Source organism: Trifolium pratense, linkage group LG7 (assembly GCF_020283565.1).
Source record: "Trifolium pratense cultivar HEN17-A07 linkage group LG7, ARS_RC_1.1, whole genome shotgun sequence".
Classification (NCBI taxonomy): Eukaryota; Viridiplantae; Streptophyta; class Magnoliopsida; order Fabales; family Fabaceae; genus Trifolium; species Trifolium pratense.
In genome coordinates, this window is record NC_060065.1 from 26141478 (window position 1) to 26168955 (window position 27478).

The 27478-nt window shown below is 32.0% G+C and overlaps 1 protein-coding gene, 1 long non-coding RNA gene and 2 pseudogenes across 4 annotated transcripts; 2 read left to right on the forward strand and 2 right to left on the reverse strand.

The window, feature by feature from the left end:
- Positions 1 to 6639: 6639 nt before the first annotated feature.
- On the forward strand, positions 6640 to 9429 carry LOC123896141 (annotated as a pseudogene).
- A 1099-nt stretch (positions 9430 to 10528) lies between these two features.
- On the reverse strand, positions 10529 to 11520 carry LOC123896142 (annotated as a pseudogene).
- Positions 11521 to 12330: 810 nt separating this feature from the next.
- On the reverse strand, positions 12331 to 19596 carry LOC123895333 (GPN-loop GTPase QQT1-like). 2 transcript variants are annotated; one of them, XM_045945593.1, is made up of 11 exons: positions 18993 to 19596; positions 18200 to 18303; positions 18066 to 18110; positions 17872 to 17951; positions 17368 to 17442; positions 17127 to 17230; positions 16889 to 17045; positions 16700 to 16787; positions 15374 to 15446; positions 15162 to 15292; positions 12331 to 12680 (listed from the first exon to the last, which is right to left on the reverse strand). In XM_045945593.1, the coding sequence occupies exons 2-11, from the start codon at positions 18289 to 18291 to the stop codon at positions 12623 to 12625; spliced, it is 903 nt and encodes a 300-aa protein (XP_045801549.1). In that variant the 5' UTR covers positions 18292 to 18303; positions 18993 to 19596; the 3' UTR covers positions 12331 to 12622. The 2 variants fall into 2 exon arrangements, with proteins under 2 accessions (XP_045801549.1, XP_045801548.1); XM_045945592.1 differs by having other exon boundaries at positions 18200 to 18318.
- A 4570-nt stretch (positions 19597 to 24166) lies between these two features.
- LOC123895334 lies at positions 24167 to 26455 on the forward strand. 2 transcript variants are annotated; one of them, XR_006804249.1, is made up of 3 exons: positions 24215 to 24854; positions 24966 to 25329; positions 26234 to 26455. It is a non-coding gene; the product is annotated as an uncharacterized LOC123895334 (long non-coding RNA). The 2 variants fall into 2 exon arrangements; XR_006804248.1 differs by having other exon boundaries at positions 24167 to 25329.
- Positions 26456 to 27478: the final 1023 nt, after the last annotated feature.

Consider the following 27478-nt stretch of genomic DNA (forward strand, 5'->3'; position numbering starts at 1 on the left):
GCTTGGGAGATAGGTTCAATCTTGAAGTGTTTGAGGTTTTTTAAGGAAAACTTCTTGTGTTCAGTTTCAGCAATTTCCCCCTCAAAAGGTACTTTGAAATGATCAAAGATTTTGGTTAAAGTCATGCCATAAGAGACACAGAACTTCTTGTTATTCTTACTAGCTACATCCATCATAAAATTGATCATAAGGAATGGAAGGTTTAGCTTTTTTCTTTCAAAAAGATGATGAATGACCATGATTTCATTATCATCTAGTTCTGCGTACTTGCCTTGTCTTGGCAAAACACTTCCTTGAGTTATGATATGAAAAATTTTAGGCAGAAAGTTTAGGTCAGAGGTTTTGCGAGAGTCTTTTGGAGATTCTAAAGTGAAAATAGGGGTTCTAACTTCTTCAAAAGTGGTTTTAGCTAAGCTATACCAGTTTTTTCCATAAGACATAAATCCATCATTTGGAATTTTAAAAATGTCAGCAATAACATCAGGGTTTATTTCAAACTCTACTCCCTTAACATTTGTTCTAAATGTGCAATTTTTACGATCACACTTAGCCTTGAAGTAAAAAGCTTGAATCAGCCTAGGGTAATAGGTTTCTCTAAGAGATAGAAAAGAGGACCAACCTTGAAAGTCAGTGTAGGCTTTTATCTCAAGAGGATGTGACTGAAGGGCTTCAAAATTGAAGAAACGACCTGGTGCTGTTGGCTTGGTTCTCCATTTTTCTTGAAAGATTTTTTCTTCAGCTTCTGATGAATACATTGGAGTTTCATCTTGAAACATTGCATTCACAGATTTTTTTTCTTTTCCACTCTCTGTTTCGGCTTAGAAGAAGTTTCACAAACCTTCTCTTTTCCCTTTTTAGTTTGTGGTTGAGTGGGAATGGAGGAATCTGACTTAGTTTCCTCACTAGAGGAATCAGATGACCTTTTTGATGAGTTTGAGTAAGATTTAGAGGTTGGAGGAACGACAGTTTCTTCCTCGTCAGTTGAATCACAGTCAATGTTGATTTGTTCAACATTGCTTTGAGTTTTCTGAGTTGCAAAGTTTTCCTTTAGTCTTTGAGAACGACGTGGAGGTGCAGAAAAGGAGGGTTTCATTTTTTTTATTTTGGTTGGAGATGTGGTGGTGTTTGAGTTGGATTTGGTGGTGGTTGACCATAATGAGGAGGGAAGAGTGTTCGAAGAGGTTATAGGTTTAAAGGTAATGATGAAGATGGTGGTGGTGAAGGGGTTGCGGATTCGTGGTGGAGTGAAGTTGAATGGTGGAGCTCGTCTGGCCGTTTGCTTGGTTCGCATGGTTGTTTGAAGGAATATGAAGGGTTTGGAAGACGATGATGAAGATGATGAGTTTGGTGAGAAGGAGTGAAGGTTGAAGTGAAGGATTGAATGAGAATAGGGAAAGACTTGGCTAGTGTTGTACCCTAATTTTGTCCTACCTTTTTTTAAAAAAAAAATTAATTTCTATTATTATTGTTGTTATTATTATAAAAAAAAAATCAAAAAAAAAAGACAACACAAAATGTTTTCACGCACAACAACACTTGCATCATGTGTACTCTCCACTCCCCTTACTTCAAGCTTACAATTTTTAACCTTTTCCCAAACAAAACCAATCATCCACCAAGAGCAAAAGATGATGTTTTTCCTTCCCTTGGCCAATAAAACCCTAATTTTCTAGTATAAGTAGAGGTAACATTTCAGAGCAAAAGGAGGCGATTTTAGAGGCAAGAACAGAGGAGAAAAAAATAGCCAAAAAACTCATCTTTTCATCACTTTTCCAAAAATTCGAAATCCACTTAAACCACCTCCAAACTTCAAATTTCTTCACCCAAATCACTCCAAACACCTCCCTAAGCTTGAACCCACAAGAAAAACGAAGGAAAACCATCAATAAAAGCTTAACCAAGGTTCAAAAATAGCAAAGAAAAGAGTAGGTGTTAACCCACCTAAACAAGCTTCAAAACAAGTAGGTTCCTAACCGATTCTTACTCATGAACACCTACTGAAGCTTTTCCAACCCTTGTTTTTGTCTAATATGTTCAAATATGAATTTTGAAGTTTTTTTGGGGTTTTAAAGTTTCGAACTTTTTTTGAGATCTAAACATCTTTTGAAAAATCTAAGTTTATATTCATGATCTATGTGAAATTTCGAGCAAAATCGTATATTCATTTGAAATTTTTGAGGATGTTTTGATGTTGTGTTGTTCTTGGCCGAGCTTCACGTGAAGCTTCCATGGCCGCTCCTGCACCTCTGTTTCGCGCGAGGAAGAAGAAGAAGAGGTTAGGGATGACCACGTGTCATCCCGTGGTTGGTTCTTCTTTATTTTAAAACACAATCGTTAGATCGGATGTGAGGCCGAGATCTGTTAGTGGATTTTTAAATCCAAGCCATTTGATCGAATCAAAAGGCCCAGATCCGGGAAGCCTACCACACTGGATTATCTCCTTCTTGACTTTACTGTTGGGCCTTGACTTGTTAAGCCCAGTCCCCAGATTTCATTTTCGCACCGCTGGTGTAGGTTTCCACCTCATCTGTCGTTTTGCTCTTTTTTTATTTATTTTTAGTTTAATTGTCTTGCTTGTTTTTTTGTGTCATAATAAACATTTCCCTCTAAAAAAAAATATTTGTCTTAAAAAATCTTTTAATGTCTTGTTGCATAAAAATGGAGTATGTCTCTAGCTTGTTTTCTTTTGTTGAAGTAAACTTTGTTTTCGTAATAAAAACTTGAATGAAAAGGATTGGTCCGCCAAATGGCTTTCCGATTCTCTAGTTATTTGGGTTCTTGGTAGATACCTAGCAACTCGAATAATTAGCGTTCGTAAGGAATATTATTTCAAAAAAAAGTAAATAATGATAAAATGAATATAACCCATCAAATTTTGAGTCCTTTTATAAAATCATGTGTATGTGAGTCCTTTTTTTGTAAAATCAAATCAACCCACAAGTATTTTCTACCCCAGAACTGCGTGTAGCTTTGAATTTTCCATCGCACCGGGGAATACGTAGGAGCGAGATTCAAGATCTCGTCAAGCACAATAATAAAAAAAAACTTTTTTGTATATGTATAGTTATAGTCAAATAGTTTAATTACAAGCACATACAAGCAAGCATTTTTTAAACCTAAGTCTAGAGGGAAGGTTCTCGTTGAGTACAACGGATGTGAGGGGTGCTAATACCTTCCCCTCGCATAACCGGCTCCCGAACCTGAAATTTGGTTGCGATGACCACCTTTCCGTTCTTTTCGAGGTTTTATCGATATTTTTCCTTTTCCCTCATGGAATAAATAAAGTTCGGTGGCGACTTTACTATCTAGCGAGCGCCTACCGCTCGCGCATTTTTTTCACCCGCTTCAGCTAGGTTATGTAACCGAGAAAGAGAGGGAAGAGAGTGAATTGATGTGTGTCTTGGGAAGATACATTTCACTTAGATGTAATGATCACAAAAGGTAAAGTTACCTAGATGTGAAAAGTTTAAAAACTTAACATAAATGACTTGTCTTAAGATAATAATTCATCTTTTAGGATTCTTAGATAGTCATTTTTAAGTAGGATTTTGAATGATTTTTAATTTTTTTTTTTAACACATTAAAACGATCTTCTACTAAAGGTTTAGTGAAGATATCAGCTAGTTGATTATTAGTGTCAACGAAAATTAATTCAATTTCCTTTTTATTAACATGATCCCTAATAAAATGATGTTTTATCTCAATATGCTTGGATCTTGAATGTTGAATGGGATTTTTTGACAAATTAATTGCACTAGTATTATCACAATAAATAGGTACATTTTCGTACCTTATGGAGAAGTCTTCAAGCTGATTTTTTATCCATAAAACTTGAGAACAACAGCTTGCAGCTAACACATATTCAGCTTCAGTGGTAGATAATGTTATCGTGTTTTGTTTTCTGCATGACCAACTTATGAGTGCTTTTCCAAGAAATTGGCATGCACCACTTGTACTTTTTCTTTCAATTTTGTCTCCAGCGTAGTCAGCGTCACAATAAGCTATTAAATTAAAAATAGAATCTTTGCTATACCAAAGACCAAGATTAGTAGTACCGACAAGATATCTGAAAATTCTTTTAACAGCAGTTAGGTGCGATTCTCTAGGAGAAGTTTGAAAACGTGCACATAAACCTACTGCAAAAACTATGTCTGGTCTACTTGCAGTTAAGTACAATAGAGATTCAATCATACCTCTATATTCCTTTTAGAAGTCCCCACATTAGATCTTTCACAGGAAAGCCATAGGTTCTTATGAACATCGTTTACACTCCTTGCTGACCTTAAGAATTGTTTCTTTGTAGGTGTGATTAGTCCATGTGAATGACCTTCATCAAATTTTGAGACTTCATATTTACCCTCATCAGTTCTCTTGAAAACAATTCTTGCTTTACATCCCTGCCGTGTCAATTTTCTTTTTCTACTTTTAGACAAATTATTTTCGGTAACAAGCAATTCAGGAGTGTCAATCTTTTTTTCCTCTTTAAAACCCTCTTTTGAGCAAACCAAATACTTCCATCTGACATTGACACCATCTTTTTCTTTTATTTCAGACGAACTACGCACACTAAAACCAACAGCATGTGCATAATTTTTATAAAAATCAACTCCTGTTAAAGTATCAAATACCTTGTCAATCACAGGTTTGAGTTCATTACCGCACGGAGGAATCCATTCCTCCGGCGTATCATTTTCTAGATCATCGAAGTCTTTTGACGGCGAGGCTGAATCCATCTCATAAAAATTGTTCCTAAAATAAACACAGCAAATATATTATACCTAATTTTTTTTTTTTGAATCAACAATAATTTTATTAAAAACAGTCACCAAAACACAAGATGTGTTTGGGTAAACAAGGTAACAAACCACTATAAACATGGTAACAAACCCAGCAAAAATAAAGGCTCCTACACTGCTTATCTCAGGAACAAAACAGAACCGCAAATGAACCTCGGAACAACAAGAAATTACATATAAAAACACACAAAAACTTGTCGCCCCATATGCACAGAGACAAAATCTTATCGCATATTATACCTAAATTGACATTGGCCTAAATTGACAACAAATATATTGAAACTTAATATGCCGAAAAAAAAACCCTAAACAATACAAAACTTGTAGGAGTAGAGAAAATGGGGAAAATGGAAACAATAATCATGTCTCTATATAAGGTCATGATACTGTAACAAAAGCAAGGGCATGATACCGTAAAAACAAAATAAGGTTATGATTTAGTAAAAATTAAAATATGAAAACAAAAGCTACCGAGGAACAATCTAACAGTTTGAGGAAGTAAACAAAGGTCGGCAGTCGCTGGAACTGTGAATATGGTGACGAGAAATTTTGGTAGAAGTCACTGATAGAAGACAAATAGACAAGGAGAAGAAGAATTGGCGGCAGAGAGTGGAAGAGAGAGAAAGAGTTCAATGATAATGAAAATGGCACATGACAATGTCACATGACTCACTTAAATGATATTTTAATCCTACTCCTTCATTTAAATCTAATGGTCATAAATCATTCTCATATTCTCATATAACTTTATCATTCTCATAATATATATATATATATATATATATATATATATATATATATATATATATATATATATATATATATATATATATATATATATAGTCAGGATCCGTTGACACCAACTAGTTTGACACCAAATGTTACACCTCTCAATAACGTTTTAACCGATATAAATTTTATAAAATCCACCGTTGGATTGAAAGTTTACATCATATAGATCATTTGTGTAAAATTTCAGACAAATCCAAAATCATTTGATATGCTATTGAGACACATACTATAACACCTTCAACAATATTGAAATCTATTAAAAAAAACATATTTCACATTTCAATGTCTCATGTTAACAACTTCACCACAATTCGACTTAATTTTACTCAGAGGTGTGTATAAACTTTCATTCTGTTTTGTGATTTATTATCTTTATTCTTGAAATTGATATTGTTTTAAAACTTTATGCTAACTATATATATATATATATATGGTGAGGGATCAAATTACACCGGTGTAACATTTGAGTAATGTTACACCGCTCAATAACGCTTTAACGAATACAAATTTTATAAAATCCACCGTTTGATTGAAAGTTTATATCATATAGATCATGTATGTTAGAATTTATAAAAATCTAAAATCATTTGGTATGTTATTGAGACCAATCAAGATTAATGGTTTATGCGTTTTTATTCAATACCGTTCATCTTGATCGATCTCAATAACATATCAAACGATTTTAGATTTTTATAAATTCTAACATAGATGATCTATATGATATAAACTTTCAATCAAACGGTGGATTTTGTAAAATTTGTATTCGTTAAAGCGTTATTGAGCGGTGTAACATTACTCAAATGTTACACCGGTGTAATTTGATCTCTCCTCATATATATATATATATAAAACAGGTCCTTTGAATCCCAATTCTTTATCTGATCGGGAGAAGTTGGTTAATGAATTGCAAATTAGATATCGGACCTACTGCGTTGAGTTTTGCGTAACCGGAGTTAGTATAGTTCCAAATTTTTTAATAGATTGTTTTTTACACCAGAATTCTCAATTATTTATATTTAATTTTATTTTATATGTTATTTCTTTTAAAACTATGATACCGAGTATTGATATTAGGATTTTCACACACGACACAATTTTGAATTTAGTGACAAGTTACAATGATTGTGTTACAGCAAATTTCTATACATCTGGTAATGGAAGCGACAAGTCACAATGTTTTGATGAAATAAAGATGTATTATGATTGTAGATATTTGTCGGCATGTGAAGCTGCTCTAAGGATATTTTCTTTTGATATACACTATAGAGAGCTTACGGTTAAGCGGCTTAATTATCATATTGAAGATGAGCACACTGTTTTATTTAAAGATAATGAGCGTATTGAAGACGTTCTAAACAAACCAAAGAGTCGCATATCAAAATTTTTGGCATGGATGAATGCAAACAAGAAATTTTCAGATGCAAAACATTTAACAGATAGTCAATTCCCAACTAAGTTTGTGTGGAAATAAAATTTGCATAAGTGGGCTCCAAGACAAAGAGGTTTTTCAATTGGAATAGTTCACTTTGCACCACCTGGTGCGGGTGAAAGGTTTTATTTGAGGACGTTGTTAAACTACGTCAAAGGTCCTACTTCTTTTGATGAATTAAAAACATTGGATAATTTCAAATATGATAGTTTCAAGGAAGCCTGTTTTGCAATGAGTTTGCTGGATGATGATAAGGAGTATATAGAGGCAATAAAAGAGACAAGCCACTGGGGTTCAAGGACTTTTTTAAGGATAATGTTTGCAACATTATTGGTGTCAGATCAGCTGACCAGACTAGAAATAGTTTGGACAAGTATTTCACATCTTTTGATTGATGGCATTTTGCACAAACAGAGACGCTTGCTTGGTGCTCCAGGTATAAAATATTTTCACCTATTTCTATAAAATCATACTTATTAGTTTATTTTTTTATTCATGTAACCTTGCTTATACCACTTTTTAAATGATTTATTATGCAGTTTATTAAATTGTCGTTTTTTAAAATTGGAAAAAGAATTTTGTCAAAGCAAAATGGTAAAAGAATTGATCTTTTTTATAAATACCCTTTATTTTTACGTTAATGTATCCAAACATAAATCAATTCTGTTTAACTAACTTTTAACCAAAATCAAATCTACCAAACTCAATTCTGCTAAATCAATTTTTTTTGCAATACAACCATACACAACCATAGTTATTCATTATTTTGATTTTAACATTGCAGATTTAATATTAACCGATGATCAATTGATACAATATGCACTAGCATATATTGAGATGATGTTACGTAGTTGTGGGAAGAGTTTAAAAGATTATCCTCCAATGCCTAGAGCAGACACATCATTGGTTCTTGATATACAAAATAGTTTAATACACGACGAATTGAATTATAACAGACAATCATTAGCTGAGGAACATGTTAGATTGATGTCAACTATGACTTCAGAGCAACGTAAAGTATATGACACAATCATGACAAGAGTTAACGAAAACAAACCTGGTGTGTTTTTTCTTTATGGTTATGGCGGTATAGGGAAGGCATTTATCTGGAGGGTCATGTCAGCCGCATTACGCTCAAAATGTGAGATAGTTTTAACAGTTGCCTCAAGTGGGATCGCTGCATTGCTTATACCTAGCGGTAGAACACATTCAAGGTTTTGTATTCCTCTAAATGTTGACGAGTTTTCAACATGTATCATAGTTCCTAAAATCCCTTTGGCGCTATTAATACAAAAAGCAAAGCTCATTATATGGGATGAAGCACCAATGATGCACAAACACAGTTTCGAAGTTGTTGATCGAACTTTAAAAGATATTCTCAAGTCTGTTGATAAAAAAATAAACACATCCCTTCGGTGGAAAAGTTGTTGTTTTTGTCAGAGATTTTGGACAAATTCTACCAGTAATACCCAAAGGTACAAGGCCAGAAGTTGTTCATGCTACTATTAATTATTTGGTTCTTTGGAATTTTTGTGAAGTTTTAACATTGAGTAAAAACACGAGGCTTCTCGATGGTGCTTCGAGTGCAGACGTTGAACAAAGAAGATTGTTTTCTGAATGAATTTTGGGTGTTGGCGATGGAGAAATTGGAGATGACAATGACGATGATTTAGAACTTGACATTCCATCAGATTTATTGATTCCAAATTCAGGTGATTCTCTTGCTTCTATAGTTGAAAGCACCTATCCCCAACTTTTACAACGTATTTCCAAAATAGAGCTATACTACCTCTTAACAATTCAATAGTCGACACAATAAATGATTATATGTTGGATTTAATTCCTGATGAAGAAAAAACATATTTGAGTTATGATACTCCACTCACACAAAATGTAGACGGTCAAACAGTGAATGATGTTCATACTCCCGAATTTTTGAACATAATTTCTACGTCGGGACTTACAAATCATAAGTTGAGACTTAAAGTTGAAGTTCCAGTTATGCTTTTAAGGAATTTGAATCAAAAATTAGGATTATGCAATGGAACAAGACTTATTATTACGAGATTGAGAAAACGTGCTCTTGAAGGAAAAATTATTTAAGGAAGTAATATTGGTGATCAGATTTTCATACCTAGATTTTCTCTGACACCATCTGACGTGAGAATTCCTTTTAAATTTCAACGGAAACAATTTCTTATAATGATTTCTTTTGCGATGACTATTAATAGTCAGAGACAATCTTTAAAGCATGTTGAGATATATCTTCTGTCGCCAGTGTTTTCACATGGTTAGTTGTATGTTGCAATTTCAAGAGTTACTTCTAGAAAAGGATTAAAAATATTGATTATCGATGACGACGATGAAGATACGACTAAGACTTCGAATGTGGTCTATAAGGAAGTCTTCCGCAATATAACATAATTTTCTTTGTATGAATATTTTTCCAAAATTATTGTTGAACTATCGTTTAATCTTACTCAGCTTTTTTCATATATCTTACATTATTAGAATTATCATATCTTATTTAATCATTATATATCTTACAGCTAATCAGACCCGTGCACCGCACGGATCGATGTTCTAGTATATAAAAATATTGTCAACTTTGACATTCTTTCGGTTCCCACATATTCCATTCATGATATAATTCGTTGAGATCTCTTTATTATCATAAATTTCAGGTACCTGATAAGTTCTTCTGGAACTTAAAACTCAATTATATCAAATACGCTTTTGAGAGTTTCATATCCTCACTTGGGTCATTTTTCTTTTAGCTCATTTTCTTATTTAAGTGAATTTATCATTGGAACCGACCTACCACACTTCAGGGTGGTTAAAACTCATTTGCAATTTAAGATTGACCAACACGGACATCCATTTTGATCGGAGCATTAGTAGCTGATAGTTGATTTCATAAATTTTGCAAATGATTTATCTTTTGAATATTTGGTTCAAAGTATGAGGATCAATGTGAGATAATAATTTATTTCAAGTGATTTATTTGAACTTCTGGTTCATATTTTTCAGCTGCTTATTCTCTCCCCCTAATAGGAAAATTAATTCATCACTTGATAATCAGCCTACAGGGCTATAAATAATTCTCCAATTTTTTTTATTTTTTTATTTTTTGAAAGGAATAAAGATTGTATTATTCTCATCATATTTTATCCATCAAAACCCCAATTTAATTCTACGAATTCATATTTTATAAAATCAGATGAAACCAAATAAAGTTCAAAGTAATTAAAAATAAGGTTCTTAATCATATAATATAAGCTCTCAACCACATAAGATAAAATCAGCATTTTGATACTATATGAAATTAGAGGAACACTTACGTGTTGAAACAACAATTACGTTCGTGGAAATCGCCAACATCAGAATCAACAATATGTATCATGCCTTTGCAATATGCTAGAGTTTCGTGTTGATAACGTGTTATAAACTAATATAAATAGGAGTAATGAAGTAATGATATAGATGAAGAAGAGAGAAAAGAGAGAAAAGAATAGTGTATGTTATTCACCATTAGGATTAGGGTTTCAATACAATGATACATAGTGTATATATATAGGTAAACATAATGGGTCAATTACATGGACCAATAACCTATATGGACATCCCCTAATAATATTCATAACACGGAATTTTTTTTTTCTACCCCAACAATCTTCATTCTACCCCAACATTTTTCTAAAAATACCCAATATACCCTTATTAAAAATTAAAATTTTTTTTATCGTATTATACTATTCCGGTAGAATTTTCATCCTCCCAAAAAACTGTTCCGGTAAGTATTTATCGTTACCGGTAAGTTAACTTTACCGGTACACTTTTTAAAATGTTTTCCGGTATGTTTATGTTACCGGTACACTTTTTAAAAAGTATACCGGTATGTTAAAACTCAGTTCATGAAAAATGCAAAGTAGCTGTGTGAAAAACTCAGTTCATGAACGGAATCCACACAATGTAAAACTGCTTTATCTGTGCTAAAATGCAAAGTAGCTGGCAATTGATTCTCCATTTTGGTAACTTCACTTTCATACCAATTCTGTCAAATCTGGCTCCATGATCAAACAGAAACTACCATCATTCTTAACTTGACAATGATAGCTCATACCATACCAAACAGAGTTGAGTAATAATGAAGTGACTCAGTAAACCGGTCTAGAAAAGCCGGTCCGTTATGATTCCCTTCCCTTCTTGTTCAACAACGGTAGCAATCTCCGCCCGAATCTGACGGATAACAGAAAAAACCTTTTCAAGCGCACCGGGACGCGCGTTGAGTTTATGAAGCTCAAAAACAGAGTTAACAGCAACAGATTCAGTTTCCAGTGAACGGAGTTCAAGCATAGAAGCATCAAGATCAGCAAGACTATTAGCAACAAAACCACGATATTCAAACTGAACATGAATCGTTTGAGCAAACTGAGCAAGTCTCCAACCAACTTGTTGAAGATGATACGTAGTAGTAAGAAGAAGAGTTGTTTGATGGTAAATTTTGAGTCATCCTTTTCATTCCATTTGTTCCTCAGATTTGGATCCTGTATTGCCAGCACAACAGAAGCTACTAGAAGGATAAACTAAGGCACTGTTTGGTAGAATTAACATACCGGTACACTTTTTAAAAAGTATACCGGTAACATAAACATACCGGAAAACATTTTAAAAAGTGTACCGGTAATATTAACATACCGGAACACTTTTTAAAAAGTGTATCGGTAAAGTTAACTTACCGGTAACGATAAATACTTACCGGAACAGTTTTTTGGGAGGATGAAAATTCTACCGGAACAGTATAATACGACAAAAAAAAAATTAATTTTTAATAAGGGTATATTGGGTATTTTTAGAAAAATGTTGGGGTAGAATGAAGATTGTTGGGGTAGAAAAAAAAATTTCCTCATAACACTTATTCTTATTTATAAGGACCAAAAACATATTTAACCCATATTTTTATTATTTTTTTGGTCTAGATTTAACCCATATTTTTAACCACTGCATTTTTTATCTTAAATAACTGTAAGAAAAATTATTAAGGTATTTTCTTTTGTTAAATCAGGATATCCTCATGCACAATTACGCAAACTAATCTCTGGAAATAACCAGATCCATTTAATCATATGTTTTTCATGTGCTCCAGCTAGAGATAAACATCTGGCCAAATAATTACAAAATCTAAGTATGTATCGCTTATGTCACACCATGTTAGTAAAATAATTGCCAAAACCATGATTTTTTTTTTTTTTAAGAAAAAAAACATGATATATTGTCATGTTCTCAAATACAGTAATTTACAACTACACCACATGCAGAAATTAAAATGAATTGACCTCAAATAACAACAAAAATATTGTTCAATATAAAAAGGAGGTAGGGTTCTATACAAAGTTAGCCGAGTCTAGTACGCTAATATCCTGAAACTAAGTGAAAGCTCTATTGCTTCCACCATATTCTCAAAATCTTTAGCACCATAAGGATGAGAAATAGAAACACTGTAAAATTCGTAATGTTCACATCAGCAACTTAACATCGAATGAAGTAAAATTACCTGGTGATCATTCTCTTGCATTGCTGGAAGAGAATAATCAGCATTTCCTCATCAATCATCATTACTATTTTCATCATCCTTCATGTACTTCTCTTGCACAGCTGCAACTGTAGATTGCTTAGTTAAGGGAATCTCATAATTATTAAAAAAAATATATAAGTACCGTGACCAAGGGGTAAGAGAAAAATAAGCAACACAATTGAAAAATGTGTGATGATCAGAACACTAACTAAACATATGTAGCATTATCAGGTCCAAAATGTAATTTAAATTTTATTATTGTATTCCCTTTCATTTCCAAATCATTCATCAGCTTGAGATGCCTCTGTGCAGCATCATTGAGCACTTAGATTGACCACCAAAGTGTATCTAAAATCTAAAATAAAAACAGTTGATAATTAATGAGATGTAACCAAATATTCTTCCAATGAGATTGAGAGCAATGTCAAAGATTTCTAAATCAGATTAACCATGTGCATAATGGATACACAGACAAATCCTTAACGGCTGGCCTTTTAATACACAGTTAATTAAGGCTCTGTTTGGCAAAAATAGCTTATGGTTGATAAGCTAACTTATGGCTTATGGCTAATAGCTTCTAGTTGATTGAAGTGTTTGGTAAAATTAGCAGTTCAACTGACTGATAAATGTAAAATGTCATAAAAGGACATCTTTAATTCAATAAATTTTTTTATCAAATTAATGTTATTTAAGATACTTAGAATTTAATATTTTAAGTTTACTTTATATTTTTTTTTTACAATATTTTAAGTTTATTAATTCAATAAATATATCTTTCAAATATTATTATTAAACTAATTTTTATATGCTGAATTTAAAAAAAAAATTATTTTCCTTTTAGTTGATATATTTTATGAAAAAATAACAACAAAATATATTCACAATATAGTATAATGGTTAATTATAGTAAGGTACGTTGTTTCAAAAAAAAAATTATAGTAAGGTACGTACCTATGTATTGATAAAAAAAAAAATGTTTTAGCCTTCATATTTGAAAATAGATAATAAAGCAATGTTAAAACATACTATATACATGTAATTTTAAAAGAAGCAACGTTAAAACATGCATTTACTTATTTTATTTTAAATTCTAATGATAATAAATTATAAAGGGTAAATATGGATTTTAGTTAAAATAATAAGGTTAAAACTGGAAGAAAAAATGAAAAGCTATAAGCTATAAGCTCAGAAGCTACTTGAAATAGCTTCTGAAGAAGAAGCTATAAGTCAGTAAAATAAGCTAAAAGCTTTTTTTGGCTTGCCAAACAGACCCTAAATATGGGCAAAACATGTCTGCCTACCCGATCATAGTCACAGAGCTCATTATTAAGTCGAAAAGATTCTTAGACATTAAATAGTAAACAATTGCCTAGAGCCAAAACTTCTTTCAAATAGGACTAATAATGAGTTTTGTGACATTCAAACATTGGCTAAGAAAAATATATATTTTGATATGAACAAGAAAAAGATTTGTAGTGCAAAAATGCCCTGCTTTAACTCCACAAATGTTGCCTGCATTTCCTTATTCCACACAAAGCCATATTTTAACAACTTATTCATGGGTCTCTAATCTTTCCATAGTTATGAACGGAGCACCTATAGTAACCCATCAAGCCTAAGAACCCTCTCAATCATTTGTATCTATAAGTGTAGGCCATAACCACATGCACAGATTCTATATTTTTAGGGTCTTCTTCTATGACCCCCTTCTGCTCATATAATGTGGCCTAAATATTCCAATGAGGTGTCTTGGCCAAAAATTAACTTCTTGTTGGTACTCAAAAGCCCACTAGTTCCTTTCTCTATATATATTTGCATATCAAAATAAGAAAACCAGAAGCACCCCTCAGCCTGGCTAAAATGTATTCACTCAAGATTTTTCATGACCTTTTCCGGCTACCTGTTTCTTTCTTTCCTTCATACACAAGTAGCTTTGTTTCTTAGGCTCATATATTCCATCTACCATTCTCACGCACGCCCCCTCTTCTCCCCTTCTATATTGCATTCCAGGTCTATCGTGTACAAAATGTTTCTTAGGCTCATATATATTCTACTACTATTCCCTCTTCTCCCCTTCTATATTGTATCCCAGGTCTATCATATTCAAAATGAAAACCCCTCCTGGATAGTTGAGAGATGCAGGTCTCTCACAATTTCATCACTTTCACAATTTCATCACTATTGTGGAACACTGCATTTCCCCTAACTCTACTCTAATTAAGGGTCTCTGACCTATTATCGTTCCACCAACAAGAACGTTTTTCAAAGAGCTTTTACATTCCTTCAAGTTACAGTCAGTCATTTCTGCCAACTAATGGAATGAATTTGGAGTCCATAATAGTATAGAAGATATGTTTCCCAGAGGAATGCAACTATTGTGTTTATAATATCATACCATCAACACTTTCGTTATGAGGATTAAAAAAAAGTTCATAAACAGAATCAGCATTCAAAGCAATTCTGTCATGCAAATGTTGAACAAATGATGTTATTTACTATAGATACTAATTGTAAGGTAAAAGATAAATCAGTCAGAATAGCACATGCGAAACAAACAAAAAAAGGATATCTATAATAATCCCAATCAGGAGCTCCCATAGCAATCTTGCTAAACTCAACTGCACTTGCATCTATGCCAGCAAATATATACCCATTGGTTTTGTCTATCAGCTTCACTAAATTCCCTACACTCTCTTTGTCCTGCAAAAAAAAAAAATCAACTTAGAATTCTTCTGAACAATCGATACGAACAAATGAAAAACCTACAGATATCCGGCGTACCTGAATATCTAAGGTTGTAAAGTTCACAAGACTGTAGTGTTCAACGACTTCACACAATTCCTTTGTGAGCTTTCTGCAAATATAATACATAATTCTTCTAAAATAGAGCACTCAATAAAAATAAAATAAAAAACAAAAAAGTGTACCTTAAAACCATCTCCAATGGTGTAGTATCTATTAGGTACTCATGGTACTTATTAGGTACTACCATTGGAGCAATATCCATTTGAGTACCTAATAGGTATTAGTTCTACAATAAGCATTAGTACCTATTTTGTTTTTGTGGGTCCCATTTATAATGATGTATAGTTATTGATGAGATGTGTTATTGGTATGGCCTATTTAAAACTTTTTAAGAGATGTTGGGTTGGAGGGATTGAGTAAATACTATTATTAAAAAATTATAAATGAGTGATGTGTACACGTGGGGTCCAGTTAAGTACTCAAAAATGAGTATCTCCATTGTGGATGCTCTAAGGATGAAATAGATAATATGACAAAATAATAAATTTCATATGACCCATCAGAACCATCCTTAAACACCATTTCCAACTTTTTACTTCAATTTTGAGGTTATTATTAGACACGAAACAAACAGGCAATTCATCCCATCAACAAAGACAAAATTTCGCATCAGGAGGACAACATGGATAGTACAATATAGTCATTGCAAACAAGGAAAATTAACAAATGACTCGATTCCAGCATATTTTTCAAAATCATTATACGTTGCTAATATAAAAGGAGCACCGCAATAGAGATTGAGAATACAACTTTAACCAAATCAAGGAGTATTGTCATTTAATATCTTTCATATTTTGGATTAGCATAGCATCAAAGTATGAAGCTGTTCACAGAACCCCCAAAATTCAAAATTTGTGTCGTTGTCCTTTCTAGTCTCATGGTATATGGATTCTAATCATTAAAATACAGCTTAGCAAAAATTTAATACGGCATGAAATGGCCAGCATAGACAAGACAAATAACGAAATACAGCTTAGAAAGCTACTTTTAATAAAGGAAACAGTTTAAAAGTTCTAACGAGTACAAAACACTGCATTACTATCACACTCAGAAAAACTATTACACTCAGAAGAATGGTTGGCAGGTAAATGTTGAAAGTACTCTATAATTTCGAGTATGTTTATTCCAATGAAAAGGTGCTCCTTGTATAGGAGAGAGTACATAAAAACACTCCAGGAATTAAGGAGTGATTTACGGAATTAAAATAAAAGTAAAACACAATAAACATAAAATCAAATAGTATCGAAGCTAATAATGATTAAATATTTCAACAGTAAAGAATCTCCAAACAACAAATCACACCTGTACTTAGCAGAGTGAGGATCTTTATCAAGACTGTGTTGCAAATATGACAAGTCTTGCACATCTGTATAAAAATCAAGGTTGAAGGCTGCAACAATCAAATGGTAAAATCAACATACAAACTTATCAACTATAACCAGCTTTAAAAAAATGCATTTAACCCCTGGCATCTAAAAGTAATTACAGCACCTAGCTTTCCGTAGCTCTCAATTAAATCAATTTTTGACAAGACATTTATGTGGGGGAGTTCTAGATGTAGCATTGTGGATAAGGATAGAAGCAATGCACTGATGTACTTCCCAGGGTCACTGCAAAGATGAGCATCAACCAAATGCACTGCCGTTAACTGCATAGAACGGACACACAAATTAGTTCTTAAAATAAAACATAGCTAGACACTAGTAAGACGTGAAGAACAGAACTATACCCTTAAACTTAATTTCTTTATGAGCCTCATGATGACATTCTTGGCATTTGAATGAAGAAAAAATAGTTCCACTTGGCCAGGAAAATCAAAGAGTAAATAATGATCTGAAACATGAATAATATTGTCAGAACATTAGAGTAGCTTAGCTGAATAAAAATAATAGTAGTTTGTGAGTGTATTTAAGGATGACTTAGGATGTCAATAAATCTACAAAATAAATAAAGTATAATAACATAATAACCTTTCAGAAGAGGTTTCAATTTTTCTTCCAACCAATCAATATTTTTCTCTAGATAATCCATACAGTATACAAGACCTGCTTATACAACACAAGTGAAACTTCAGAAAATGCATACAGTAAGACACAAATACCTAATAAAAGGTAGTGTTGTTGTCCCTTTCAAGAAAACAATCGATTTGGATATTAAGTAACTTGTTAAATCTTTCATATACACTCTCAAGTCTCAACGGTGAAAATTAGAAAATCCATCACCTATGAAACACTAACACATACGTGGACATGCCAGTAACATTGACTGATTGACACGTAAACACAAGTAATAATTTAAGAAAATAAAAGTGATTGAATGCAACGGCATGTGTCGGTGGCGGACACCAACATGTGTTTCGTGTCCACCGAACACACTTTCAATCTGAAGTATTGATGCTGTTGGTTGTAAATTAAAACAAGAAAAAAATGTACAATAAACAAAATCTTCAAACAACAAAGAAGGAATAGACTTACCCCCATTAGGACCAAGAGAGTGTTCTATCATGACATCACTAAGTTTCACAAGATCCTCAATGTTCACAGCACAGTCATATCTATATTTATTATTAAGATAAACCATATCAATTAATTTAACTATATACATCTAAGAAATAAGCCGTTATTTTAAGAATAACAACAATATTTGAAAGAGGTAAAGAGAAGGATACGGTAATGAATCATTAGCTGGATCCAAATTGACAATAGCAACCTTCCTGCATTTAAAAAATGAAAATATAAAGGGAAATTAAAAAGACCCTAAATTCAAGTAATAAGATAACATATTGAAAAGAATGAAGTTTACCTTCCAATTAGAGTTAGAAACTGAGACATGCCATTACAGTAAGTTGTTTTCCCAGAGCCAGGAGGACCAACCACTACTTGACCAAACACCATTTTTCTTCCTTCCTGTTAGAAATGTTACTGCACAGATTAGATGAGGAAGTGAGGCATGGTAGGTAGCGATCGGAGAGATATGAGCGAGATTAAGCAGGCAAGTCAAAACGCAAACGCAGTAGGAAGTCAACAAATTTCAATTTGTAGGAAGCGTCAACAACAACCTTGTTTAGTAAGCATTAACCAATTATTCTGTTCAATTTCAATAACAAATTAACAGTAGGCAGTAGCCCATTATTCTGTTCACAAAGGTTATTAAAGGCTCTGTAAAAAGCCTTGATAAATTTGTACCAAGCATCAACAACAAATTTGTACAAACAAACCATCATCAACAACAACAACAACCTTGTTTAATAAGCATTAGCAAATTTCAATTTGTAAGAAGCATTTACACAAATTAGCAAACAAATAATGAAGAAGAAGTTAACAATTAAAAAAGAAGATGGGCAATTTGCAAACTAAACTTGAATTTCGTTTCCCCTTTTCTCTCAGAGAGAGAGAGAGAAGCTCACTGCGTCAGAGTAAAATTTGAGCAATTTACATAGTTATTTATAGAGCAAAAATTGAAAATGAAAATTGCAATAGAGGAATTAACCCCGTTGAGACATTTTCACAAACACCTTGTGAGTGCACAAACACCTTGTGAGTGCACAAAAACAATTGCTTCCAGTAATTAAAACGTTCAGTCGAAGGCACTTAACCTGAAATAGCAGCGAGCTCTGAAAAAGGGTGGTGGAGAAGCGGTGAGGAGAAGAAGCAGAGCGGAGAAGGGAGTGGAGCAACCGCAGTTGAGTGAGAAGTAGCGAGAGGGAAAAGGGTAAAAAGATGGAAAATGAAAAATATAGACGAGGTGGGCGATCCGGATTCTTCCATCTCCGACTGTCTCCTTCTCTCTCCTTCTCCAAATCTTGACCGCTAGATTAATCACATGGTCCAAAACTTAAAAGATAAAATCTGTATCGGAAAAAAAAAAAAAAAAAAAAATCCTTTTGACCAAATTGCAAAAATCTGAACGACTCCACCACCAACAACAACTTGATGAGGCAGCCGCAACACAACCAAAACACGACGGCAAGTGACGCAGAGATAGGCAACGCAGGAAAAACACGACGGCAAGTCAGTGATGAAAACGTGAAAAGAGACCGTCATATTGTTTGTAAAAGTTTGGTAAATATGATTTTGTTCTCAAATTACTATGTAAACCAGAAAAACCAAGAAACAAGAGAACTGGTATTGATATTGTATAGTAAATCAAAGCATATTGATATTGCAGTTGTAGTGTTGACAGCTTCCTTTTGGATTTTTTATTGCAGATTTTGTTATGGAAAGCATATTTAAGGTGTATTGGATTTAGATTTTACTAGACAATATTGATTTGCCAGATTTTAAAACTTTTTTACATGACTTTTTATGATCAAAATTTATAACGCAAGATTTTGATGGATTTCTAATACATATTTTTTAAGATTTTAAAGTAATTTATGAATTTGATTTATAACCGGTATGAATTGTTGGTGCAATAAAAACGAGTGAATAAAAAAATTATAAGATTTGAATAATGTGTTTATTTCACAAATTTGTTAGTACATCATCTTGTTCCTTCTCTTGTGTTATTGAATAATGATGAAGAAAACAAAAATCAATAAATAAAAAATGTTAGGGTTGAAAGGTGTATTGGGATATCAAGTAGTGAGCGTGGATGAATCGTTATCTGAACAATTGTCTATAGTTAATTTGATTATTTTTTTGTTTGACTTAAGTTAATTAGATTAATAGCAAGCAGTGAAATTGGATTAATAGGTATATGATCAATTGTTATTGTCAAAAAGGTATATGATCAATTGTTCATAGCCATTGATCTATATCCATATTTTGGTATTCACTATGGTCTTGTTTGATAGGAGAGAAAAAGAGAAAAGAGAAATAAAAACACAATCCCGGTGTTTTTATTTTCCTTTTTTCTTTTTCTCTCCTACCAACCACACCCGTATGTACCACTACCAGGACAGGAAAAAAAAAAGTTTATGATAGAGTATGAAAAAGTCTTGAGGTTTGTGTGAGATTGTTGTATGATTACAGTATCTTTTACAAGTAAAAGGAATGTTGAGTTGCTCACAATCAAGTATTTTGATGATGTGGCACTCTACAAGAAAAGTTTACAATCTCTATTAAAAAACATTTTCATCATCTTCTTTAATTAAATCATTTTAATTTTAATTATCAATATATCAAATTATCAAGTTTACAATCTCTATTAAAAAACATTTTCATCATCTCCTTTGATTAAATCATTTTAATTTTAATTATCTTTAATTAAATCATTTTAATTTTAATTATCAATATATCAAATTATCACTATATAACTTCTTAAAAGGGACCAACTAACTAAAATGAAAAATTATTAAATTAAAATGGACCAACTAATATATAAGATTTATAGAACCACAAAATATTCATGACTATTGGAATTCTTTCAATACTAATACTAATATAAAAAAGGAATCATTATATTTCAAGCAAGTGAGTCACTTTGATATTCCAAACCTCTTTGATCAATCCCTTAAAGAGCTGAATTTAATAAAAAAAAAACGTCTGTCTCTCTTCATTGCAAGTTAATTGGTTCCTAAATGAATTAAAAGGGACCAATATAACCACAAAATATATTCTTTCAATACTAAGAAAAAAAAAAGTGGTATGTGTTATGTATTATGATAGGTTTTTCTTTCAAATTCTAGAGCTAGAAAGTGGTATGAGCTAGAAAAACACTTTACTATAAAATGAGAAAGTTTAGTGACTAATAGGTTCACTCTCACTCTTTATAACCACCACCCCACATTCTTTTTCTACTTATTATTTCTAAATCTTAATAATTGATATTTTCACTCAATCTTTGAGCGTATTTCTACCATGGTGCTATGTATTGATATCCAACAATATTCATTTGTACTAATGTTTAGTTTTTGTTCTTCATGTGTAGGTTGAAAGAAATAATTTTTCACTACAATAGAATGTTAATGGATGAAAAGGCCGGTATACTCAATTACTCTTATCAAATTATATTGTTCATTTAAAAGTTATCTTTAAAATATATTTTTTATCATAACAATGATTGTAAGTAAACAATCTTATTTTTCTCATTTATTTATTGATATTGGTTGTTCATTTGTTATCGAGAACATAGAACGTTATATTATTTTAGTCTACTTACTTCAGATCCATGTGATAGAACCAGAGGAAGAAAAAGGTATTTACTAATTTATAAATTTTTTGTTTGAGTCATCATTTACTTTCTCCAAAATAACTCTTAGGTACGTATTCTTCAACTTTTAATAATGTCTTATGTTCTTTTCTTACTTTCCATGTATGCCTTCACTAATTTATTGATTTCTATTGCAGAATATTGACTAAAATATCTATTGATTTTCATGCATCCTTACGAGAAATTTGTAAAACAAATAGTCACTCATATAAGAATATCTTATCATCTATTGTATATTCAGTTTCACCCTTTTATTATTTATCCATTTTGTATTTCATATTATTCATATATGTTAATCCATATTTTTTATGGTTGGATATCTATTATATTGATCGGCCAAATTATATCTTGAAAATTGACATAACATCTTTTATCTTCTTTTATTAAAAGGAAGTTTGAATTGCTTTTAGGCCTTCTTTGTGATGATGTGGCACCTCTAAGAGAATTTCTTACAAAAGAATATATCAATAATGAAAAATGAAAAATTTAATTAAAAGTGACCAACTAATATTATAAGACCTGCAAATTTATATCTCGGTTATGGTTTAGAGAGAGACATAAATGATACTATGACCATCAAATTCTCATGATTGTTGGAATTCTAAAATGAAATTCTCACAAGAAGATATATCAACAAACAATGATGTATTCTTATATTATTTGTCTCAGCTTTCTACTAAATTTGGACTTATAATGATAAATGATAGTATATAATGTAATTGAGAAAAAACTGAATTGCGCCATATTGACATTTTTGCGTCCAACTTTACTAAAAAATTCTCTGATAAAAAAAAAAAACCTTCTTTAGATTTTTTTTTAATAATATGCAATTTTACTAAAGTTATTGTATAACTATGAATATAATTTTATATTTGATACCGGACTTTTTAGAAAAGAGAATTGATAAATACGAGAACAATAACTTGTTTATTATTGGTCCATAGAAGAAAGAATAATTGAAATCAGTTATGAGATTTATTTTATGCTTAATTGCAAATAATTGGAAACACCAATTAATAGTGTGACTTTTGATTATCTGCAAAAGAAACAGCACACTAAAATGAAAAGAATTAAACTTCATGTGTTATTGTGGTTTTTGCATAAAGATATCTAATTTCTTATGCTATAAATTAACATTTGCATAGTTAATTTGTAAAAATATAATGCAATGATAACTAAACACTCATTACAATTAAATCTTATGACTGTTGGAATGCTTCTCAATGTAACCATGATCCTTATATAACTAATATCTATTCACATGTATCACATACTTTTTGTTTAGTCATGCTCTCTCATTTTTTGTATTTAAATTATTTTGTATGTTTTCTATGTATAGATATTTTAGCAAATTATGTCTATATATATGAATGTTATTCTATTTTCAATATCCATTTTTCATCTTTTTAAGGACTAAAGTTTAAAGATTGCTTTATGCAATAAATGTGGTCATTGCAGTGTGATGATTGTGGAGCACGTCCATTTGATCGGAAGTTTTCCTTCTATTTAAACCATGGATTTGGTATGTTTTGTAAAAAAAAAAATGTATGTCTCAACTACATTTGAAATAATTTGAATGTATATGACCTATGCAAAAGTTTAGAAGTTAAAGGTTATAATTTATTTTACGACATATCTATAAGCGAACTTTAAATTGCTCTTATGCCTCATATTTTCTTATTCTTTTTTGACCAATAATACATCGAAGAGGAGTTAAATATACTATTTTAATATCTATCATTTAACTATATGATATTATTATATTTATAACAATTATTATTTTTCATTTATAAAAATATTTTAATTATATATTTAATCGAACCCGTGCAACGCACGGGTTTACCCCTAGTTTATATTTTAAACTAAAAAATCTTACATAATTCGCTCCACAAAAAAATCCTTCAAAATCTATATAATTTTGAATATCGATGGACTTTTTATAAGTCTTAAAAAATCTCAATTGAATACTAACAGATTTCGTTGCCTTAAAAAAATCTTAATTGTCTTAATTGAATACCACGACTTATTTATATTTTATAAAAGTTTTAATTGAATACCACATGATTTTTTCATTCTCAAAAAATATTTTAAAATTCATTGAAATTCCAATTGAATAGACCCTCTTACCGTAGTGTATGGTGTCTTTTGTCTTTTAGTTTTCATCCATTGGATTTGATCTAATGGCCAGAATTTGGAGAAGGAGAGAGAATGAGACAATTGGGGAAGGAGAGGATCTAATTGGAGAGAGAATGAGACAATTGGAGAAGGAGAGAGAATGAGACAATTGGGGAAGGTGGGTGGGTGCAGTAGACGAGATGGAAAGTGAAAAAAATTTGTGTTCCATAACCCCCCAAAAAAAAAAATTGTGTGTTCCTTTGAAGGAAAAAGGAGGGGGGTGCAGTGTTCGTTGATAATTACTTTTGTCACTATACCGGTTATTTTTGCGTCCTACACATTTTTCATTTTACCCTTCCGCTATTTAAGTAGCGGACGTTATAAAAATTTTGGCATGGTGTTTTTTCCTTCCGCTACTTAGACTCTGTTTGGATTGATGAAATAGAATGAAATGAAACGGAATGGAACAAAATGGAATGGAACGGATCGGAATTGTTGTAATACCCCAACTTTAATTAATAGAGAAATATTAATTATAGGTAATTATTGGAGACTAAAGGGAGATAAGTGAATGAGTATGAAAAGATAATTAAAGGGCATAAGTACAATTTGGTAATAAGTGAGGGACAAAAGAGACATTACCATAGGCAAAAAGGGGCTTTTGAAGATAATGGTATATAAATAGAATAAGAAGGCTAAAAGAATCAGACCACTCATTCATCTTCTTCCTTGGTGGCCGAAAATCAAGCTCCCACCTTGGTGAGTTCAAAACTCTCCCGTTTCATGAACTGAAGCTTTGCATGCATTAATCCCATCCTCCTTTCACCTTGTCAAGAAGCATGGTAAGACAAATTTCAAATCCTCTCTTCTTCTCTGTTTTGTCCTCTCCATCTATCAAGAATACAAATCTGATTTGGGTTGATTTAAGTGCAAAAAGAGAACTTGCATGTATGATTCAAAGCTTGATAATGATGATTTGTGGTAATAAGAAGTAACATTGAAGATTGAAATCCAAACTGTTAGTAATAAGTGGAAGAAGCAAGGTTTTAGGGGAAGTGAAGAACGAAGCAGCGGATTGAATCCCCGTAATATCGCCTAGTGAGTATGTCCGTCGCCCAACAAGGACTATAGGACCTGCTACTGCTGATTGTTGTTGTTTACATCTCTGTCAAGCCACTCTTGGTCAATGGTAAGAAAACCAAAGCTCTTATCCTTGTCTTTAGAAATGTTCCATTCCTTTAGTGTTAGAAATTCTACTAATCACATCTTTGGTAACTGTATGTGATATGTTTGGGGTAAGAGACTTGATTAAATGTTTGGAGCTTGACTTTGAAGGAAAAGTGAAAGCTGTGAAGGTAAGGAAAATATTCTGCATAATTTTCGTATGGACATACTCTCAGTAATTGGGTGATATCTGTCAAACCGTAACTCCGTTTTGAATGGTGTTTACATGTATGGAAAGCTGACGAAATTCTCGTCGTCTAGATGCCAATTTCGTAGAATGTGGATGAATATTGAGGTCTGGAGGCCAGTTTGAAGTTGAAGGTCTGAGATGGAGATTATGCAGAAAAATTAGGATGCGGGTTTAATGTACTTTCGCTGGAAATTCTGTTTTTCGGCGAGCTCCGAAGATGTCGTTAGCACGATTCAGGCATCATGTTCAGGTGGGTTCCCTTAGAAGCTCAACCTTTAGATAGCATAGCACTATTAGTTGCCCAATTAAATATGCATGATAATACTAGATTAGATATTATGTTAGTTCCCCCTATAATGATTTGTATGATAACATAAGGTTAAGATAAACTAGTGTATGAAAGGAGTCTAATCCCAAGGCTTCTCTCCATTTTAATCACGTAATATATGTTGCAATATTTATGGCTAGTAAGAGTAGGGATTTGTGGTGAGATTTTCTGTAAAAATGATGAAAAACTTGAAAGCAGAGTACTAGTCTGATAATCTTGCTAAGCGAGAGTTGTAGGTCAGCACTCTGCGTAATTTTGGAAACATGATCAATCTCACTCTTTTTGAATTCTCAATCTTCCTAGATGTTTTCTGTGAATATTGCAAGTATAATATGTAATTAGAATGTTAATTGCACACCAAGATATGATAATCAGGAATTCAGGACAAGTTAGTAATACCCCGGGAGGGAATTCATGGGCAGGACAACAATCAGAATTATTAAGTTACGTTAAGAAAGTCAATCAATTATGGTGGTTACTTATGTACCACGTTATGGGATTCGTTAGAATCCAATCATGTTATGATTGTGAGCTTCAGCCGTGTCGATGTACATTATTATCGCAGACGGACATGTCAGGCCTCTGAGACCGGCTCACCTCAGAGTGTCTTTGTTATGAATAAAACGAACAAGATAAATAATTTGTGTTACACCTTTATGTATTATGTTATGAAATTATGTTATCTAAATCATGTTTAGAGATTGACTATCAGGATCAGAGAACTATTAGTTCGTCAGTTGCCCCGGTGTAGACACCAATAGTAATTGGGTAGTAGGAATCCACTGAGACGAAGTGACTGTCTCATCCCCCACTTATTTGATTTCAGATAAACAGGTTGATCAAGATATCATGGTCTGCAAGCATGGAGTTCAGATACTTGGATTATGCTAGTTGAGCTGACGTCATGTTATCTTATATTTGTATATGATTTAGTTTCTTTATGTTTTCAGTTGTTAGCTCAATTTAGTATTAATCTCTTGGATTTTGTAATCCTATTTATGTATTCGGACAATATGTGATGAAAATTTAATGTTTCCTGATTCAGTTATGTATACTCTTATCGATATTCTAGATAAATCGATGTGGGGTGTTATAATTGTTGTACATTTTGTATATATAATTTATTTTAAAGTTATTTAAAAATATTTTATATATAGTTTTAAAAGAATTAATTTATGATATTATTATTAATTAATGATTTGTAAAACTTGTTTACTTGGTCATATACACGTTTTTTATTCAGTTGATATTATACTTAATTTTTGCTAATTAATAGGACTTATGGCTCATCAAATGTGACATGGTTTTGGAGATATAAGAATGTAACCGAATAATATGTGGAGATATAATTCTTAATCTTGTGTAGACTATGAAAAAACTCACGTTTTCAACAACAAATGGTTACTGCTTACTTAATTTCATATGAGATCAAAACCACAATGATAAAATATGAGAAATTGTTTTCCTCTTTCTCGTAAAAAAATTGAGGTGTTATCTTCCTAGATTACATCACCGGTGTCTATTAATTCTTGCTAGTTCTGTCACCTCGGATATGATTCATATCCGAGAAGGACCTGTTGAATCCTGGGGGATTTGCGCAATCCTTAAGGACAGTGCGATCAGCACGCCTCAGGTATTGTTAATTTCATGGTTAACTATTCTCAGATCATCTCGTTTGTGACTCGGTTTGCTTACTACGCGGTAGTGTCGACATCTATTACCACGATCATAAGATAAGTTCTATAATCTCTATTTTATTTTATTATGGTTAATTTTTATTGGATTATTTAAATTTATATGTTGTTTATTATTGTGATTAGGTCTAATGTTTACAACAGGAATAGAGTAGAAACTCCATTCGATTGTTTGGATAACAAAATAATGTTTTCATTCATGTGTTTGGAGAGTGAAACAAGTTATCATTTTTTATTATATTTTTACCCCTTATTTTAAAAAAACATTATTATCATAAATTTTTATCTCCTTCAACAATTAAACCACCAAAACAAGGAACATTCTTTTTATACTGAAAAACACACAGCGTTAAAGCAAAACAAAAAAAAAAAAACAC

What these genes read in the sequence shown, in the direction of transcription:
- LOC123895333 (XM_045945593.1), bottom strand. Translation starts at nt 18,291, where the DNA reads ATGGTGTTTGGTCAAGTAGTGGTTGGTCCTCCTGGCTCTGGGAAAACA. An exon ending in TTTCTAACTCTAATTGGAAG is followed by an intron (nt 18,111 to 18,199) that starts GTAAACTTCATT and finishes TTTTAAATGCAG; the next exon opens with GAAGGTTGCTATTGTCAATT. An exon ending in CTCTCTTGGTCCTAATGGGG is followed by an intron (nt 17,443 to 17,871) that starts GTAAGTCTATTC and finishes TTGTATAAGCAG; the next exon opens with GTCTTGTATACTGTATGGAT.